This window comes from Octopus sinensis, linkage group LG22 (assembly GCF_006345805.1).
Source record: "Octopus sinensis linkage group LG22, ASM634580v1, whole genome shotgun sequence".
Taxonomy (NCBI): domain Eukaryota; kingdom Metazoa; phylum Mollusca; class Cephalopoda; order Octopoda; family Octopodidae; genus Octopus; species Octopus sinensis.
Genome location: NC_043018.1, coordinates 20,744,455 through 20,760,021, shown reverse-complemented (window position 1 = coordinate 20,760,021; position 15,567 = coordinate 20,744,455). Strand labels below are relative to the sequence as shown.

General features: G+C 42.0%; 1 protein-coding gene across 1 annotated transcript in view; it reads left to right on the top strand.

Annotated features, from left to right (window-relative positions):
- The window catches only part of LOC115223318 (nuclear pore complex protein Nup107), a 38,615-nt gene extending 23,571 nt beyond the window's left edge, over positions 1-15,044 (top strand). Inside the window, exons 17-27 of the mRNA XM_029793831.2 lie at positions 755-824; positions 959-1,074; positions 3,526-3,661; positions 4,119-4,279; positions 5,833-5,935; positions 7,481-7,569; positions 8,844-8,915; positions 9,535-9,708; positions 11,043-11,111; positions 13,059-13,226; positions 14,847-15,044. Of these exons, the coding sequence (XP_029649691.1) occupies positions 755-824; positions 959-1,074; positions 3,526-3,661; positions 4,119-4,279; positions 5,833-5,935; positions 7,481-7,569; positions 8,844-8,915; positions 9,535-9,708; positions 11,043-11,111; positions 13,059-13,226; positions 14,847-14,981 (1,293 nt within the window). The 3' untranslated portion in view covers positions 14,982-15,044. The remainder of the gene's footprint in view (positions 1-754; positions 825-958; positions 1,075-3,525; positions 3,662-4,118; positions 4,280-5,832; positions 5,936-7,480; positions 7,570-8,843; positions 8,916-9,534; positions 9,709-11,042; positions 11,112-13,058; positions 13,227-14,846) is intronic.
- The last annotated feature ends 523 nt before the right edge of the window (positions 15,045-15,567 follow it).

Below are 15,567 nucleotides of genomic sequence, written 5' to 3'. Positions count from 1 at the left end.
GAATAAGTCCCGGGGTCGATTTGCTTGACTAAAGGCGGTGCTCCAGCATGGCCGCAGTCAAATGACTGAAACAAGTAAAAGAGAGTAAAAAGAGAAAAGAAAGAGAGAGTAATCTGAATGCTGAAGGTTTAAAGAACAGAAACATTATCCATGAATTATTCACAGGTCCACATTAAAAGCACCCATGCTGGTGCCACCTGTAAAGCACTTGTGCTGGTGCCATGTATAAAGCACACGCACAGGTGCCTCACATATAATGCACCTGTGCTAGTGCCATATAAAAAGCACCTGTCCTGGTGGCACATAAAAAGCACCCTTGCTGGCGCCACGTATAAAATACCCATGCTGGTGCCACCTGTAAAGCATTCATACTGGTAGACCAGTGGTTAATGTGTTGCATTCATGATTACAAGATCAAGGTTTCAATTCTCAGACTGCTCAGTGCATTGTGTTCTTGAGCAAGTCACTTCATTTCATATTGCTCCAGTCCACTTGGCTGGCAAAAGTGAGAAACCCTGCAACAGACTAGCATCCGGTTCAAAAGGAATGTGATCTTAATCTCTTATACACGAGGGGAACCAGGTAACCAGCTCTGTGAATCCTAGGCCTTGAGACTCTAATGTCTGTGGAATACTCAGCCACTTACTGATTAATAAAAGGATCAAAGGTCCTTCCCATATCACATAGAGTTATAAGTTTGTTTGGATAACATTTTGGCAATCTTCAAATTCATGTTCTACGTCTTTTTTTGTAGGAAATACAAGAAGAGAGCAAAATCTGGTTTAATGTGATCCAAAAATTTATTATTCTGAACGATACCAACAGTAAGTTTATACACGAGATTATAATTTAATTTTTTTTTTATTTATTTATTTATTTTTTAATTAATTAAAAGTTAATTCCAAAGATATAAGGGTGGTCGGTGTTCGTGATTTGAATTTCTGATTTCTGTTATCAGGTTTGGTCGATACCATGCATGACTGGTTGAAGAAAGATAATCAAATTCCACAACATTTGGTACGGTTCATGGCTCATTTGGTTTTAGTGTTGCGGACTGTTGGTCTAGAAGAAAAGGTAAGATATTTATTCAAATACACCTTTAATAAAAAAATAAAAAAATCTTGCTTTCACATAGATAACTAATAGTTATCGCGCAGGAGTGGCTGTGTGGTAAGTAGCTTGCTTACCAACCACATGGTTCCGGGTTCAGTCCCACTGTGTGGCACCTTGGGCAAGTGTCTTCTACTATAGCCTTGGGCCGACCAAAGACTTGTGAGTGGATTCGGTAGACGGAAACTGAAAGAGGCCTGTCGTATATATGTGTATATATTTATGTGTGTGTATATGTTTGTGTGTCTGTGTTTGTTCCCCTAGCATTGCTTGACAACCGATGCTGGTGTGTTTATGTCCCCCGTCACTTAGCGGTTCGGCAAAAGAGACCGATAGAATAAGTACTGGGCTTACAAAAGAATAAGTCCCGGTGTCGATCTGCTTGACTAAAGGCGGTGCTCCAGCATGGCCACAGTCAAATGACTGAAACAAGTAAAAGAGAGAAAAGAGAGTTATGATGATGATGGCACACTATCTAACCATACCACAAGCCATTATCATCATCTGTCTGTTTTCCATGCTGGAGTTGGACAGTTTTACAGTGTCTGACAAACTGCAGAGCCGTGCCAGGCCCCAATATCCTCTTTGGCATCGTTTTTACTGCTGGATGTCCTTCCTATTCCAACTGTTAGCTATTTGTGTGACCATATCCACAAGTATGGTCATTAAAACCAAGTGTTACTCTCTGGTTGTTTCTCCTACTTTCCTCTGGGATTACTGTCTGCTAACACATCCTTCCATCATCATCATCATCATCGTTTAACGTCCGTTCTCCATGCTAGCATGGGTTGGATGGTTCGACCAGGGATCTGGGAAGCCAGAAGGCTGCACCAGGCTCCAGCCTGATCTGGCAATGTTTCTACAGCTGGACGCCCTTCCTAACACCAACCACTCCAAGAGTGTAGTGGGTGCTTTTTACGTGCCACCTGCACAGGTGCCAGGCGAGGCTGGCAACGGCCACGATCGGATTGGTGCTTTTTACGTGCTACACAAGCAATAAATGATACAATTCCAGAAATATCCCAACTCTACAGAGACACACATGCAAAAACAAAGAATGTAGGCAATTTAGGGTTTCTGGCAAAAAATCTATAATTTTATCTTCTGTTTGTCCAATTTGTGGCATCTTAAAATTCAGACATTCCAAATATTTAATGATGAACATGAAAAGAATCATGACTATTATGATGACAGAACCATTCACCCATCCACCACTACCGCCAGTGCTGACAACAAAGGTGGAAGATTTTTTTTTTTTCTCTCGTTTGAAACTTTGTTTAATTTCATCTATAACTATTTATTATTCATGTTTTTGTTTTTTCTCACAGCGGTGGTGCCCCAGCATGGCCACGGCCTTCGGGCTAAAACATTTTTAAGGATTTTAAGGATTTATTAGTAGAATTAAGAAATTTAAGAGAATTGAGGTAAATTATTTTTCGTTGATAGTAGGCGCAGGAGAGGCTGTGTGGTAAGTAGCTTGCTTACCAACCACATGGTTCTGGGTTCAGTCCCACTGCGCGACACCTTGGGCAAGTGTCTTCTACTATAACTTTGGGCTGACCAAAGCCTTGTGAGTGGATTTGGTAGACAGAAACTGAAAAAAGCCCATTGTATATATATATATATATATATATGCATGTGTGTGTTTGTGTGTCTGTGTTTGTCCCCTAGCATTGCTTGACAACCGATGCTGGTGTGTTTACATCCCCGTAACTTAGTGGTTCAGCAAGAGAGACTGATAGAATAAGTACTAGGCTTCCAAAGAATAAGTCCTGAGGTCGATTTGCTGAACTAAAGGCAGTACTCCAGCATGGCCGCAGTCAAATGACTGAAACACGTAAAAGAGTAAAACTGTAGATAAAACTGCATTTGTAGCTTTATGGTTTCAAATTTTGGCACAAGGCCAGCAAGTTCAGGGAAGGGAGCTACTCAGTTTTATTGACCCCAGTACTCAACTGGTACCTATTTTACCTACCCCAAAAGAATGAAAAGCAAAGTCGACTTTGGCAGAATTTGAACTCAGAATGTAAAAACGTATGAAATGCCACCAAGCTGTTTACTCGATATGCAAACGATTCTGCCAGTTCCCCACCTTAAAAGCTACAAAGAATAAAAAAAATTGAAAGGTTGGGCAACCTTCATCTTTTACCATCCCTGGGGGCGTTTTAACCCTTTAGCATTTAAACCAGCCATATCCAGCCAATAGTATTCTGCTTGTTCAAACTGGCCGTATCTGGTCTCTTACACCAACCCTACAATATCGTTTTAAAAATTAACAGCTATCTCATAGCTACAAGATAATGCATGATTAGTTCAAAAATGGATAAAAAAGCCTTAATTTTAGCAGAATGACGTGAACATTAAAGGGTTAACCAAATATTCTACATGCTATCATTATTAAATTCTTTATTTCAGGAAGAGAAATGCAATGAGATTTTACAAGGCTATGTAGATTTGTTAATCCAAAATAAAATGGTGCACCAAGTAGCAACCTATGTTGCCACTTTACCAAGAAGTTGGCAGGCCAGCGCTTATGCTCTGTTTTTGGAAGGTGAGTGAATAAATGTCTTCTAGTTTCATTTGTTTGTTCAATGTTCAAAACAACAGTTTCCACTTTGTTTTGTGTCCCTGTATATTTGTATCAGCTTTTGAACAGCTTTGATCTGAACCTAAAAACATCACACAATGCTTCATTCATGCTGCTGCTACACTAATACATGCACACACACCCCCACACACACACACACATACATGTATGTTCACTAAAGTTTGTACCGTTGGCGATTTTTTTTCCTCTGTCTTCCCTTCTCCTATGTTTCCGACGAAGAGCTCCGCTCGAAACGTTAAACCCTCCTTCTTTCCTTCTTTCCTGAGCTTCCAATAATACTATATTTGTGCCACGTCCTCGCGTTGTTGTGTTTTTTTTTGTGCTTTCTTGTTTGGATTAACTTCACTAAAGTTTATCTTTATTCTCTGTTTACCGTTTATTAACTCGTCAACGTAAACAGGTGTAGAGAAGAAGGATGAACGTCATTTATATTTGGAACTTGCCAAAGAAGCTGGTCTTGCTGTGGATGTCATCACAAAAACCGTTGTCGAGAACATTCGTAAGAGAGACGATCCCACAATAAACCGGCCAACAAGTAATATCAATTCGACCATATCAAAGGTAAGATCAATGACTGCACACCTGTCTTTGTTGAGCTGTTTCTCTGCATTCTGGCATTCTGTTTCTTATTAGCAAGGCTGGGCAGAATCAGTGCAGGTTGTTGGGTAAATTATCTTAAGCATTCGTGCGGTGCAACGTAAAAGCACCCTGCCCACTCTGTAAAGCGGTTGGTGCTAGGAAGGGCATCCAGCCATAGAGACCCTGCCAAACTGGACCGGAGCTTGGTGCAGCTCTCTGGCTTGCCAGCTCTGGTCAAACTGTCCAATCGATCCCAGCATGGACAATGGACGTTAAATGATAGTGATGATGATTTGGTTGCTTCTCTCTAGATTCTGAGTTCAAATCTTGGCTCAGTCAGATTTGCCTTTCTTTCTGCCGTGGTCAATAACCAAACAGAATACTAGAACAGGAGATGGAGAGGAAGATGATGTAATGAAATATAACCTTGAAAGAGGTGCTCCAGTATGACCGGTACAGCTACTGAATCAGTCGAAGAAGTCACTATTTATTTGAGTATGTCTTTTTTTTTAAGGGTTCGAAGTTTTAGCCCTAGGCTAGCCATTTGTGGATGAAGTGGGGTTAGTTGATTACATCAACCCCAGTTCACTACCGGTACTTATTTTATTGACCCTGAAAAGACGAAAGGCAAAGCTGACCTCGGTGGAATTTGAACTCGGAATGTAAAAAGCTAAAAGAAATGCTCCTAAGAATATTAGCTGGCATTCTAATGTTTCTGCTATCTTATTTCTTTATTGCCCACAAGGGGCTAAACATAGAGGGGACAAACAAGGACAGACAAAGGGATTAAGTCGATTACATCAACCCCAGTGCGTAACTGGTACTTAAAAGAATATATGTATAGTACAAGGCGGCGAGCTGGCAGAAACGTTAGCACGCCGGGCTTAGCGGTATTTCGTCTGCGTTACGTTGTGAGTTCAAATTCCGCCGAGGTCGACTTTGCCTTTCATCCTTTCGGGGTCGATAAATTAAGTACCAGTTATGCACTGGGGTCGATGTAATCGACTTAATACCTATGTCTGTCCTTGTTTGTCCCCTCTGTGTTTAGCCCCTTGTGGGTAATAAAGAAATAGGTACTTAATTTATCAACCCCGAAAGGATGAAAGACAAAGTCGACCTCGGCGGAATTTGAACTCAGAATGTAAGTAAAAAGCGTGGTTGCCCTTGCATACAGGCTTGTCCCCTGCATCTCCTTCCAGCTGAGCATTCCTAATCTTGCAGGCTCGTGGTTGCTGGTGCCATGTAAAAGCACCCAGTACACTCTGTAAAGTGGTTGGCATTAGGAAGGGCATCCAGCTGTAGAAACCAGGCCAAAACAGACATTGTGGCCCGAGCAGCTTTTCAGCTGATCAACTCTTGTCAAACCGTCCAACCCATGCCAGCATGGAAAATGGACATTAAATGTTGATGATGATGATGTTGATTTCTTCACTATTTCTCTGATTAATGTCATGGCCTTTTCTTCTGTGAGGGCCTCAGTTTATCAAACCCCAATCAATATTTTTTTTGTTAATTATTTTAATTTTATTTTTTAGGAAGACAAACAGAAAATTGAAGCTATTGATTGGTTAACATTTGATCCATCACAGCGATTAGAAGCTGTTAAGCAAGCAAATGCTGTGATGCGAGGTTTCTTGGGTAAGGATATGCTCCCCAATATTACCATTCTATACTAAACCTTTGCTCCTATTTCTTTCTGTCTGCCTGTCCCCTCATCTGTATTTCTCTCTCTCTCTTTTTCTCTTCATATCTACGCTATCATATGGTATATGGTACACAAGGGCCTGCTGAAAAGTTCCTGGCTTTAGGTAAAAGAAAATACAGGAGGATCAGTTAATTAATGATTTTATTAAACGATGCCAGCGCCGCCTTGGCTGGCTTCCGCTCCGGTGGCACGTTAAAAGCACCAACCGATTGTGGCCGATGCCAGACTCCCCTGGCACCTGTGCCGGTGGCACGTAAAAGGGACACCCACTACACTCGCGGAGTGCTTGGCGTTAGGAAGGGCATCCAACTGTAGAAACACTGCCAGATCAGACTTGAGCCTGGTGCAGCCCCTGGCTTCCCAGATCCCCGGTCGAACCGTCCAACCCATGCTAGCATGGAGAACGGACGTTAAACGATGATGATGATGATGTTCTCCTCTCTGATTCGCACACTTATTACAGTTTTTCTAAGCCCTGTAAAAGAACTAGGAAGATTGGCCCTCCAACCAGGCCTTTCATGATACCCTTAAAGCCAGGAACTTTTCAGTTCCCTCTTGTACCTATCCAAAAAGGCATTTGGGATTTTCACCTCCTCTGTAAGCACAATTCTAACATCTTTCAGTTCACCAATATATACCTACATGACTCCATATTGTTTGCAAAAACCAATATGTAGAGATCATGCAGTAAACCACACTGTTTCTGCGTACTCTAACCCTTCTGATACTCACCTGAGATTGCCCTAGTTCTGTTATACAAACTCCCTGTTTTTTAACCCTTTCATTACCAACCCGGCTGAAACCAGCTCTGGCTCTGTTGTGCAAATGTCTTGTTTCCATAAGTTTTGGATTAAAATTTTCCACCAAACTTTAGTCACAATTTATGTTCCTAACACTAACTTAATGGTAACTAAGTTATTTTACTAAATTCTTTGTTATATTTAAAGTAGACGGAAACTGAAAGAAGCCCGTTGTATATATACATATATATATTTGTGTGTGTGTGTGTGTGTGTGTCTGGGTTTGTACCCCCAACATCGCTTGACAACCGATGCTGGTGTGTTCCCGTAACTTAGCGGTTCGGCAAAAGAGACCGATAGAATAAGTACTAGGCTTACAAAGAGTAAGTCCTGGGGTTGATTTGCTCAACTAAAGGTTGTGCTCCAGCATGGCCACAGTCAAATGACTGAAACAAGTAAAAGAGATAAACCGTTTTTCAAACTTAAATTAGCATGAAATTTTAACGAAGGGTTTTAGTTTAGTTCACTTTAAGAACTTGAAGATTGTATTAAAGAACCAGGGCTGGTCTCAGACAAATTGGTAATGCAAGAGTTAAGTGGGAAGCTTGCCATGAGCCTCATATTCTTTGTAAATTTTGTAAGAAGAGCTTGCAGTAATCTTCATATTGTTACAAACTGTTGTAAGTATAAAGCTCTCTGGGATCCATGTATTAAATCTTTGTTCTTTGTGTATTTTAGCCATGAATAAACCAACAGCTGCAAGACAAGTCTTTGAGAAACTGCCATCTGATTCTGTTGGCATTATCACAAGAATCTGGCATGAGAAGGTCAGTGGATAATTACATCAATAATTTCACGTTAGCTGCAGACTTAATGGTCTCATCATCATCATCCTCATCATCGTTTAACGTCCGTTTTCCATGCTAGCATGGGTTGGACGGTTCGACTGGGGTCTGGGAAGCCAGTAGGCTGCGCCAGGCTCCAGTCTCATCTGGCAGTGTTTCTACAGCTGGATGCCCTTCCTAACGCCAACCACTCCGTGAGTGTAGTGGGTGCTTTTTACGTGCCACCTGCACAGGTGCCAGACGAGGCTGGCAAACAGCCATGATCGGATGGTGCTTTTTATGTGCCACCGGCACGGGGGCCGGATGAGGCTGGCAACAGCCACAATCGGATGGTGCTTTTTACGTGCCACCGCACAGGGGCCGGACAAGGCTGGCAACAGCCACAATCGGATGGTGCTTTTTATGTGCCACCATCACAGATGCTAGTCGGGGCGGCGCTGGCAACAGCCACGTTCGGATGGCTCTCTTATGTGCCACCGGCACTGGTATCACAGCTACAATTTCCATTGATGTTGATCGATTTCGATATATTTTATATGGCATTTTGTGAATTTTAGTGGTGTTGCTTGCAAGCTTTCTGCTGTGCAATTAGACTCGGAAAGTTTGTGAGGAACCCATTGATTCAATTTGCTGACTTTTCCGATGGCATGCAGGTATCGATAAATGGTTGAACGACGACATGCAAGCTTCTCTGCTAGTTCCTCAACAGTTACAATGGGATTTTGTTCCACCAGGGTTTTCAGGACTTCCTCGTTGAGCTCTACAGATCTTCCAGGACAGGGCTGGCCTTCTAGGCTGTAGTTTCTGGCTCAGAATTTCTGGAACCACCAATGACACTGCATTGTTATGCCGAAGATGTTCCTTTGTCATTTCCATTATAACTTTGAAAAAAATAACTGTTAAAATCAAACTGCACTCTTCAGAACTTGCACTAAGAATAAGGACAAGGTAAAATTACTACCTGCTTTTATAGCAAGTTGATACAGGTAATTAATCCCATCCCCCTACAACTTTTAGTTCATGCAATTGAAAAAAACACATTATTTATAGGACGACCCAATATATATGTCTCTGTGTGTGTCTATGTGAGTGCTCATAGATAAAATATATGCATACTGCCTGTATATAATGTATGCAAATGTGGTTCCTGCATGAAGTAGGAGAAAACCTAGAGTGCCAGAGGACGGTACCACTATCGGTACTTTGATTAATTTTTTTTCGTTTGATGTTTCTTTTTTTTTTTAACTTTTATGTAGTTTGACTCTGAAGAACTTGCTACTCATGAAGAGAATGTCGTGAGGGAGTATCACTGCATCAAGGCTTGTCTGGTGAGTTTCTCTGTTTCCCTTCATCATTTGTTCTTGTTGTGGCCCCTGTTTTTCCTCTGATCCCCTTCTGTACTTCCTCTTTTTTTTTTTTTTAGTTTAAAAACACTGTTATTGCCATTGAATTTGTTTCCATTTCAAGTGTGTGTATGTATATACACACACACACACACACACACACATATATGTATATATATATATATAGATATATTGTGGAGGCGCAGTGGCCTAGTGGTTAGGGCAGCGGACTCGCGGTCGTAGGATCGCGGTTTCGATTCCCAGACCGGGCGTTGTGAGTGTTTATTGAGCAAAAACACCTAAAAGCTCCACGAGGCTCCGGCAGGGGTAGTGGCGATCCCTGCTGTATTCTTTCACCACTCTTTCTCCCACTCTTTCTTCTGTTGGCCTGCTCGCTTAGCCAGCGGGGTGGCGTCATTTGAAGGCTAAAACAATGCAAACGCATTGTGACCAGCAATGTGTAACTACATCTGATAGACTGGTCGGTCACGTGATATAGATATATTATCATCATCATCGTTTATACTAACAATCACCATTCTTTTGTTCCTGTTATCGCACCATACTCTTATTCTAACGGCACCATTTCTTATCTCTTCCTTAGGATGCAATTGAGTCTTTCAACGACTGGTTTGAATTATATCACCACAGCAAACCCTCTGCTCCAGAGAGGCCGGAAAATGCTGACTTCAAAGACCGGATAGCTTATGAACATGAACTCAAACAGTTTGAGATCGAACTGGACCAATGGAAGCATCGGTTCACCATGCAGACAAGAGTAAGTATTTTAATTGACTTATATTTGTTGAGCTCAGTTGTTGATGTACAAATTAGATTCAAGACAAAATGATGTCTTTCATCATCATCATCATCATCATCATCGTTTAACGTCTGCTTTCCATGCTAGCATGGGTTGGACGATTTTGACTTAGGGCTGGCGAACCAGATGGCTGCACCAGGCTCCAATCTTGATCTGGCAGAGTCTCTACAGCTGGATGCCCTTCCTAACGCCAACCACTCCGAGAGTGTAGTGGGTGCTTTTTACGTGCCAGTCAGGCTGTACTGGCAATGACCTCGCTCGAATCTTTTTACACGTGCCACCGGCATAGGTGCTAGTGAAGCGACGTTAGTAACGATCACATCTTTGTCTGACTATAATCCACCTAAGACCTCCAGCTGTAAATATTCACCATATATAAGGCGGCAAGTGGGAAGAATCATTAGCGCCCTGGAAAAAATGCTTAGCAACATTTTTTCCAGCTTAGAGCTCAAATGTCACCAAGGTCAACATTGCCTTTGTATTTTGATTGATATAAAGGTTGATTTATCATTTATTGTTACAATTGTTTATAAAAATACCCCTGGCTCACTCGCTATTCCTGTAATGAGTTGTGTGGGGGCAGAATCTGCCAAGATATTCTCCAGAGGATTCCTAGCAGAGGCCACCACCAGCAAATGTTCTGGCTGGATTCTTTAACAGGACCAAGTGTTATGGATATGCAACCATCTCACTGGTGATTTTTTCCAAGGTCTCCTGCCAGTTTCGGCCTTACCCATAAAATCTGTCCTGTGATTTTTGTCTCAGATATTTTTAACCCTTTCGTTACCAACCCGGCTGAAACTGGCTCTGGCTCTGTTGTACAAATGTGTTGTTTTCTTCAGGTTTTAATTAAAATCTTCCACCAAACCTTAGTCACAATTTATATTCTTAATACTAGCTTAATGATAACTAAGTTATTTTGCTAAATTCTTTGTTTATATTTAAAGTAATTGAAAGAAACACAGAGCATCTCAACAGCAATATGGTAACAAAAGGGTTAAAATATATAATAGAGAAACAATTCTTAACCCTTTTGATACCAACCCAGCTGAAACCAGCTCTGGCTCCAAGTACAAATGTCTTGTTTTAATAAGTTTTCAATTAAAATCTTCCACCAAACCTTAGTCACAATTTATGTCCCTAACTCTAGCTTAATGATAACTAAGTTATTTTGCTAAATTCTTTGTTTATATTTAAAGTAATTGAAAGAAACACAGAGCATCTTAAAATAAATACAGTAATGAAAGAGTTAAATGAACAATCAATTAAATATTGAAGTATTTTGTTTTCAGACGACCAAAGGTAGAATCTACAATGTCCTGCTGTTTCCCGAAGGAGGTTGGATGGTTGACAAACGTAGTGTAAGTATCTCAGCCCTTTTGATGCCAACCCACCTCTGACCATCCCCAAGTTTTAAAGTGGTCTAAATTTTATGCTAATTTGTCCCAGGTCCCAGTTTTATAATTAGAAAGTTATTTTAATAAATTCTTTTACTTGTTTCAGTGATTTTTGACTGTGGCCATACTGGGGCACCACCCTGAAGAGTTTTAGCCAAACAAATCGACCCTAGGACTTATTTTTTTAATCATTATCATTATTCTGTTGGTTTCTTTTGCTGAACCACTAAGTTATGGAGATGTAAACACATTGACACCAGTTGTCAAATGGTGGTGGGGGATAAACAGAGACACATCATCATCATGCTAGCATGGGTTGGACGGTTCAACTGGGGTCTGTGAAGCCAGAAGGCTGCACCAGGCTCCAATCTTGATCTGGCAATGTTTCTACGGCTTGATGCCCTTCCTAATGCCAACCACTCCGTGAGTATAATGGGTGCTTTTTACGTGCCAGGCGAGGCTGGCAAACGGCCACGATCGGATGGTGCTTTTTATGTGCCACCGGCACAGGGGCCAGGCGGGGCTGGCAACGGCCACGAACGGATGGTACTTTTTACGTGCCGCCGGCACGAGGCCAGTTGGGGCGGCGCTGGCAACGACCACGTTCGGATGGTTCTCTTATGTGCCACCGGCACTGGTATCACAGCTGCAATTTCCATTGATGTTGATCGATATATAGGAAAGGCATCCAGCCGTCGAAACCATTTTAGTCAGGACAGCTCCATGTCCAACTGTCCAACCCATGCCAGCATGAAAAGCGGATGTTAAACGATGATGATGATGATGTATTTCCTTCTACCAAATCCACTCAAGGCTTTGGTCAATCCAAGGCTATAGTAGAAGACACTTGCCCAAGGTGCCACGCAGTGGGATTGAACCCAGAACCATGTGGTTGAGAAGCAAACTTCTTACCACACAGCCACACCTGCGCCTTCTTCCTTATTTTGAAAATTAATTGAAACAGTGGCAGCATATGTTGGCACGAATATGGTAATAAAAAAGTTAAGACTCTCGTGTTTACTTTAAGATTAACTTTGCTTGTGTAAATTCCTTGCCTGCAATTTAGTCAAACTACCAGTTCCTGTGAAAGTGTGGCTTGTCTACTGCCACCATTGCCATCACCTCCAGCACCACCGTCACCACCACCACCACCACCACCTATCATCACCATCATCATCACCACCACCATCACCTATCACCACCGTCTCCACCATCATCATCACCACCACCACCATCATCATCATCACCACCACCATCACTTACCGTCACCACCATCATCATCACCGTCACCACCATCATCATCATCATCACCACCACCATCACTTATCATCATCATCACCACCACCACCACAATCATTTTTCTTTGCTGATATAAGACGGACAAGTCTGTAGAACAGTCTGTTGGTGCAGTCTTTGACTTCTTGTGTGTTTATGACACCAAACATCTTCACTGTGAATTTGTAAGTACTAGACTTACAAAGAATAAGTCCTGGGACCGATTTGTTCGACTAGAAGCAGTGCTCCAGCATGACCGCAGTCAAATGAATGAAACAAGTAAAAGAATAAAAGATATATATATATATATTTTTTTGTGTGTGTGTCTTTGCATCTGTGTTTGTACCACACCACTGCTTGACAACTGGTGTTGGTTTGTTTACGTCCCCATGACTTAGCAGTTCAGCAAAAGAGACCAAGAGAATAAGTACTAGGCTTAGAAAATATAAAGTACTGGGGTCAATTCATCTGATTAAAAGTTCTTCATGGCGGTGCCCCAGCATGGCCACAGTCTAATGACTGAAACGAGTAAAAGATTAAAGATTTGTGAATTTATTGTAAACCACCAAAATCTTATGGATTTCTCTTATTTCGACCAAAGAATGTCAACTAATGATTATTTTACGCTTTTTGCAGAACACTGTCATCGATGAAAGTCGGGATCATCAAATGAAACTTCTTCGACAGATCTACGTACCAAATTTTGTAACACAGCTTCACCAAGTTCTGAGCCTTGCAGAGCACCATGCTGAGTGTATGCAGCTTTCAGAGTTGATTACAGATGACAAGAATTGCCTCTACGAAGTGAGTAGATGTCCTAAAACTCTGTGTGTGTGTGCATCATTCAAGGTGGCTTGTGTATGTGCACATGTTGGCATCGGTGTAAGGCTAGATTTTTTTTTTGAAAATGATTGGCAGTTGTCCATACATGCCAGTCTCCCTTCTCTCTGTAATCATCATCATCATCATCGTTTAACGTCCGTTTTCCATGCTAGCATGGGTTGGACGGTTCGACCGGGATCTGGGAACCCAGGAGGCTGCACTAGGCTCCAGTCTGATCTGGCAGTGTTTCTACAGCTGGATGCCCTTCCTAACGCCAACCACTCCGTAAGTGTAGTGGGTGCTTTTTACATGCTACCGGCACAGGTGCCAGGCGAGGCTGGCAACGGTCACGATCGGTTGGTGCTTTTTACATGCCACCGGCACGGTAGCCAGTCAAGGCGGCGCTGTCATCGGCCACGTTCGGATGGTGCTTTTTACGTGCCACCGGCACAGGGATCACAAGGCAAACACAGCTAACTTGAGCCAATATTACTTGGCACCTGTGTCGTCACAGGTGTCAAGCTGTTAATGCTAGCAACCAGGACAGATATCACAAGGCCTCTCACCTGTCTGTAATAGTTAAAAACAAACATTACCATTATACAAATGGTGTCCCCCGTTTCCAAGCTTCTGTGAAAATACATCCAGCCATGGAGGGGTTGAGAAATGTTATCTTACTTGAAAACATGTGAAGGTTGGTGACAGAAAGAGCATCCAGCCATAGAAAATTTGTCTTAACAAACTTTGATCCTTCCAAGCACAGTAGAGGGAGAGTTTTAAACACACAATCACATATAACAATGGTTGTTTTAATCCTTTAGTGTTCAAATTATTCTGTCAAATGCATTATCTCATAGCTTCAAGATTTTGATGATGTGGTAGTTTATTTTTAGAATGATATTGTTGGGTTAGTGTGAGAGGCCAGATCTGGCCTGTTTGAACATAAAGCAGGTAGAATATTTTGGCCAGATACGGCTGGTTTAAATGCTAAAGGGTTCATCATCATCATCATCATCATCGTTTAGCGTCCGCTTTCCATGCTAGCATGGGTTGGACGGTTCAACTGGAGTCTGGGAGCCAGAAGGCTGCACTAGGCTCCAGTCTGATCTGGCAGTGTTTCTACGGCTGGATGCCCTTCCTAACGCCAACCGCTCCGTGAATGTAGTGGGTGCTTTTTTACGTGCCAAAAGCACGGGTGCCAGACGAGGCTGGCAACGCCCACAGACGGATGGTGCTTTTTACGTGCCACCGGCAAGAGGCCAGTGGGAGCGGTTCTCTTACGTGCCACCGGCACGAGGTCAGTTGGGGCGGCGCTGGCAACAGCCACGTTCGGATGGTTCTCTTATGTGCCACCGGCACTGGTATCACAGCTGCAATTTCCATTGATGTTGATCGATTTCGATTCTCACTTGCCTCAACAGGTCTTCACAAGTAGAGTTTTGTGTCCCAAGAAGGAAAGGTATGCATAAGTGGACTGGCTACATCCCATGTAGAAGCCACGGGTTATGGTTTCACTTGTCTATGGTTGGTTTAAATGCTAAAGAGTTAAACTAAAAAAATATATTTGCTTTGAAACTGGGTTTTTTTTTTGTCATATTCTAGGTTTTCTCTCAAGAAGATTTGCAGCAGATTCTGAAATTGTTGCGGCAATCAGCTTTGATATTAATAAACCAGAAACAGGACCCATTTGGTTATGAAGACCCCATGAGTTACGAAATGGAAATGGCTGCCACTTAAACAACACAGAAATAAACAACTTCAACATCAACCGTTTTTATTTCATGAAAATACCAACAGAAACAAAAAAAAAAGAACTTTTTATCATTTTTATTTGATTCAGTCACCAGAAATAAATAATTATCATTTTTTGTTTTGGTGTGTTTATGAATATTTACAGATTTTGTTGACTGAGAACTACCCAACCGCATGCTCCAAAAGTAGAATATACACCAAGGCTCCATCATTTTGTGGTGCACTTATGTAGTGGATCTTGCGTGCATAAAGTGGATTTGATCCACCATAGCCAAATTCAAATTAACACTGCAACAGAACCATTTTAATTTGAATATGGGTGTGTGTGTGTGTGTGTATATATATATATATTATATATATATATATATATATAATAATATGAGTGAATTTGGTAGACGGAAACTGAAAGAAGCCTGTCGTGTATATCATCATTTAGCGGCCGCTTTCCATGCTAGCATGGGTTGGACGGTTCAACTGGGGTCTGGGAAGCCAGAAGGCTGCACCAGGCCCAGTCTGATCTGGCAATGTTTCTACGGCTGGATGCCCGTCCTAATGCCAACCACTCCGTGAG